This window comes from Diachasma alloeum, unplaced genomic scaffold, assembly GCF_001412515.2.
Source record: "Diachasma alloeum isolate Michigan unplaced genomic scaffold, Dall2.0 Dall_scaffold_00465, whole genome shotgun sequence".
Classification (NCBI taxonomy): Eukaryota; Metazoa; Arthropoda; class Insecta; order Hymenoptera; family Braconidae; genus Diachasma; species Diachasma alloeum.
This window is the reverse complement of record NW_021680598.1, coordinates 235,856-241,090: the sequence shown is the minus strand read 5'-3', so window position 1 is coordinate 241,090 and position 5,235 is coordinate 235,856. Positions and strand designations below refer to the sequence as shown.

The 5,235-nt window shown below is 37.4% G+C and overlaps 1 protein-coding gene across 1 annotated transcript; it reads right to left on the bottom strand.

The window, feature by feature from the left end:
• Positions 1-57: 57 nt before the first annotated feature.
• Positions 58-3,654, bottom strand: LOC107042435. Its single transcript, XM_015263479.1, has 3 exons — positions 3,504-3,654; positions 1,308-1,360; positions 58-1,195 (listed from the first exon to the last, which is right to left on the bottom strand). Coding segments are annotated over exons 2-3 (1,125 nt in total). The 5' UTR covers positions 1,310-1,360; positions 3,504-3,654; the 3' UTR covers positions 58-72.
• Positions 3,655-5,235: the final 1,581 nt, after the last annotated feature.

Sequence of the window (5,235 nt, the reverse complement as noted above, 5' to 3'; positions counted from 1 at the left end):
ATCCCACCACCCACTCGCGGCGCATCCTCAGACCCTTCCCAAAATGGTTGGGCCAGAACCGCCCCTATATATCTACTCAGGTTTGTCCTTACTCTCTGGCTCGTTACATAGTGACAAGGGTCCATTCCTTTTCTTTCCTCCACTCTCAGGCTTTCCCACCAGTCCCAGTCTTGCACGTTTGCCCTTCTTCCGTAGCTCGTCACTCAATAACGAGGATTCGCTCCCTTCCCTTTTCCTACTCTCAGCCATTTCTGACAGTCTCAGTCTTGTACGTTTGCCCCTCGTCGTTGGCTCGTTACTGGATGACGAGGATTGGATCTTTTTCCTACTCTCAGCCATTGACAGTTTCAGTTTTGCACGTTTGTCCTTTTTCTGAGGCTCCGTGGTGGAGGAGTAGCTTTTTTTCTCAACCTTTTCGTTCAGTCTCAGTCTAGAGCGTTTCTTCTCAGCCGGCACCTTCATTGCCCTTCTCTCTTTTTGACTTTTAATTGATGCTCGCTCCTCCTTGGCCTCCTCTTCCTCGCAAAACGTATTCATCTCCTCCCAATCTTCTCTGATAAATTTCGTTGGAGGATGTGTACACAACAGTGATAGGGACAAACTCGTGTCGACACTGATATTGTCTTGAAGAGGAAACAGGGGTGAACATTTCATCTGTTGCCGTTTCACAGATATGTTGAGGAGTTTTTGATACATCTGACGAACTCTTTTGGTCGCACCGGAGGACGATATCACAGGGAGTGAAGGTGCCTGTTTTATTGCTGCGCGGAAAGTTGTTATGAATGCATCATAACGAGCAGGGATGACATTTAAGCCGACATTGAAGTCGTCTAATACCATATTACACAATGAGGAGCATGTCTCACAATGATCAAGGTGAAGTTGAATCTCCCTCCATAGTCCCATCAAATTGCAATAACGTAAATCAGATCGTAGACACTGCACGAAGACTTGTAAATTATCGTAATCCACAGGCATTTGCCGCAAGAGAATTGTTTTTAGGAAACAAACAAAATAAATAGGAGCAGAATGATTGTGAATCGATTTGATCAACAAAAATAAATTCGTTTGGAATGATCCAGGATTGAAAAAATAAATCATTTCCAAAAAACCACAGAGGAACGAGTGTCGAAATTCGAAGCTTTCAATGGCAAAGAAATTCTTTATCCCGCAACTCCTGACGGATCGGCCCGCCCTGAAAAAATAAGTTATGAATAACGAAAAATTCGAGTATATGTTAAAAATAAGCAGGAAATTAAATAAAATTACAGATAGGGAAATTTAATTTCAGGAAGTTGATAACTTACATTGTCGAGTTCCTCAGGGGATACCCTGTTCGTGACTCGAGCAAAAATACTGGCTGAAACAAAAATATGACTGGCATGTTGATATATTCTCATATGTTGAAATATGTCATATGTTCCATATGTCATAAAGAAGATTACAAAAATTTCAACGGGATTGACCACGTAATTTTTGAGTTATACGTCGTCAAAAATTGATAAAATATTGAAATTTCAATTTTCGACACTGCATATTTCAAAAACGGCATAGTCAAAATCTAAATTGTTCTTTCTATTATGATCATCATCATCCATCATTCAAAGTGCAGATATCAAATGTTTCGATTGTATGAATTTTCTGAATGAAAAATACCAGTCGTGTTATGATATACACCAGTGTCTATCACTGCTCGATATGATTGCCAACATAACGAGCGAGTGTAAAAAAAATTTCCAGATGATTTCAGCTGAATTCATTGTTTAGACTGACATAGGAAAATCGGAAGGAAAAATCTAGATTCAAAATGTAGGAACCAGTGTGTATCATGTGGTTACTGATATACACCGGTGTGGGCCACGCAGGTGCTCATATACACCCGTGTATATGACTTTTTCGTTGACAGTGTTAGTGTTTGTTCGTGTTTATCATAAGTCACCCTAGATGAGGGAAGTTAGGATAATCGAAGATTGATTCCCTTCATGATTATAATACGCAGAAAATTACATGGTCAAACCTACCATGTTAACATGGTAAAAGAATTTCAAATTTCCCACTATGACAATTCCTACCATTCCACGTAGTAAAAACTATTATGGACCATGGTAAGCTCTACTATATTGAACATAGTAATAATCACACAGGTACGGGTACTAGATATTGAAATGCTTACTCAATGAATTTTTTGGCTCAAAAAGTTGCTCTTTCAATTCGGGTACATAGTTTCGTTCTCAAGATTTCAATTTTCAAGATTCATTATCGTGGGAACATCTATTTCATTCATTTGAGGAAAAAGGACAAAGTCGTATAGAATGGATTCTCTTTATTTTTCTATCAACGGAATGGATTCTCGAAATACATTTATTGGTTGCTTTGCGCTACGATAACTCGCTCCCCACAATTTCAGAAAATTGAAAAATTGATTTCTTAAAGCAAATTTCTTAAAATTCAGAGGACTCTCAGGTTCGTATTGTTTTGAAAAATATAGTGAATTGGGAACATTCATGAAAAAATTCTTTTGAATTTTTAATTAATAGTAAAAAAAAATAATCAACTGGAAGTTGAGGATCGTTCTTCCCTGGATTTTCGAAATCTGTTTTTTTAGCATTATGTGGATTTGAAAATTGGGAAGCCTCCGAATTTTTACGAAACAAACCAATAGTTTTTCAATGAAAACATCACATAATTTTCATGTAACTTTGTTCTTGGTGAAAATTTCAAGATCTTTCATAAAAGGAATGATCGAATAGGACAAAAAATAAGAACCTACTGGAATTTCAGATTATTGTTATTAGTTCCTAAAAATTCCATAGATTCATTTCAAACGAAATGATAAGAAACTTCATAAAATTAATTATCATTCGTTTCAATGATGAATATCAATGACAATCATTCTCAGATTGCTGCTGATATTGACTCAAGAATTCAGGAAGAGAGAGACGTCGCAAATAAGAAGAAGCAAACTATCCACCCAAAATTTTCATACTGTTCTTTAATTTCTGAACTTTTTCTCGAAATTTTTTGAAATTTTATCAATTTTTGCTGACTTTCTAGGAATTTATCGAATTTAGTCGATTGTTTTTCATACAGATCGTGAATTACGACGAATTTCTAGAAATTTCGAGTCAGTCTGAGTCATTATTCTTCTACCAAACGAATTATAATCTCCCAATAATATTAAATTAATCTGAAAAATGTAATCCCATGTATTTTTGAATCCTTCAAACGTTATCAGACTTATGAGATTATAGCCCGAGCCGAAGGCAAGATTTATGGAGTCACATATGTGGAATAGTACATTTCATGCCCGAGCCTGAGAAAACAGATCACCCTCCCCCTCCGTGCATATTGCCTTCCGAGCCGAAGGCGAGGATGGCAAGCACATAGGGGAGGGTGATATGTTTTCCCTGGCGAGGTGTGAATGTTATTTTTCGTGACGCCGCGACACGAAAAAATACTATTCATGACTTCGAGGTTATAATATATGAAGTACAGTTGCTTACCTGCCTGAAAAAACGTGATGCGTACGTGATCAGCTCTCCAATTTTCAGTTTTTTTATCTTTGTCTGTGGTTCGAAACTATTTTATAGCAAAAATGAAGACTATCTTTTGGAATTGATAAACAACACTAATTTGCCTAGTACTCTCCGAATTAGCCGTGTTCCCAAAGAACGATAGAATGGCCGCTGTGGTGTTGTCCGATGTTAAATCAGTAGGTACAAGTCCGCCTCTGGTGGCGAATCTTCAAAGTTAGTTTGGGAACACGGCTATTATTGTACGCTCGGGTCGGCAACAATATTTTAGGGGCGAGAATTTTCAGCGCGTCTTCTTCTTCTTCTACAATTTTTATAGCGCTGACTACTTGGTCTTGCGGCCGTTATCCCTCTAGAGTCCAGTGGGATCATTCTAGAGGAACGTTTCGATTTAACTGAGTGGTATTACCACTAGTCGGTATGGTAGATAATTTTTATGGTGGTGGATAATTATTTTTTTATTATCCGCTAGACAGAAGAAGTTTTGTCATATATATTGGGGTGGTAGTCGAGTGGTATCAGGCTCGTTCCAATCCAAGACAATTTTTTTGTGAAAAATACAGAGGCATTATCAAAATCGAAATTAAAATGGAAGGAATTGATATCGAATGAACAGCTTTCCAGTTTTGCTTACATTACTGCAATGTGTTGTTTAGACATAATTATATGGTATGTTCTTCGGCATAATAATTGTTGTATCAGAAAAAATGTAAGGCACATACTCCTACCCCAGGAAATCTAGCCATAGGAATGAAGGAGAAGAACAGATAAAATGCCATGAAAAGCGTAAAGTGCCATCAACAATTCTAATGAAAAATCGCGACAAATTAAAAATGTATGCCGGATAATATGTTTAATGTCAATTCTAGTTCTATAAAATTTACAGCTGTTATAACGGCTGTAATTTCGGCACTTACAAGTGTCTGTGATTTCATTCGCGACTACAATTTTTCCAAATGTAAGACTTGCTGGGGGTTAGAGTACTAAGCTGAGTGATGATGTGCACGTGCGTACAACAGCACCTCTGCTTGATTCATCATCAGGAATGTCTCTCATTCCTCCATTTCATTTCTATTTTTTGTTTTTCCCCTCAGTAACATTTTTTCCCCCATTTCCATCAGTGTGATTGGCAAGAAATCATATGGCTGATCCGTATGACCGTGCACTACCCGATTCTCTTCAGCGAAGGCTATTAAATCAGAGAACATCTCAGTGAAGCTGGGTGGATTATGTTGTCTGGTCTAGGCAGAATATTATGACATTGCGAATGAGACGATTTTTTTTTCACTTTGTGCAGTAGACAAGTTTAGAGCATTCGGTGATGTCAGCAGTGTAAACGGATATGACACGGCTAAAGATAAAAAATTATAACTCAACATGGAAACAAAAAATTGAAATGATCTTTATTTAGTAATGGAGTGTACAGTGTAGAGAATGGAAAATGTTCATTGTTATGACGATTTTTTCAAATGCAAGAAACATTCCTGATGATAAATCAGGCACAGGTGCTGTCCCACGCAGTTGTACATCACCACCCAGCTGAGTAGTCTACCCACAGAAAGCCTTTCTATTTGGAAAAATCGTAATGCCAATGAACATATCTAATAATCAATTATACGCATGATATAAAGGTATTATCTGCCATTCAATGCACGTGATTAGATATGTTCATTGGCATTACGAGGTTTCTACATGTAAGACT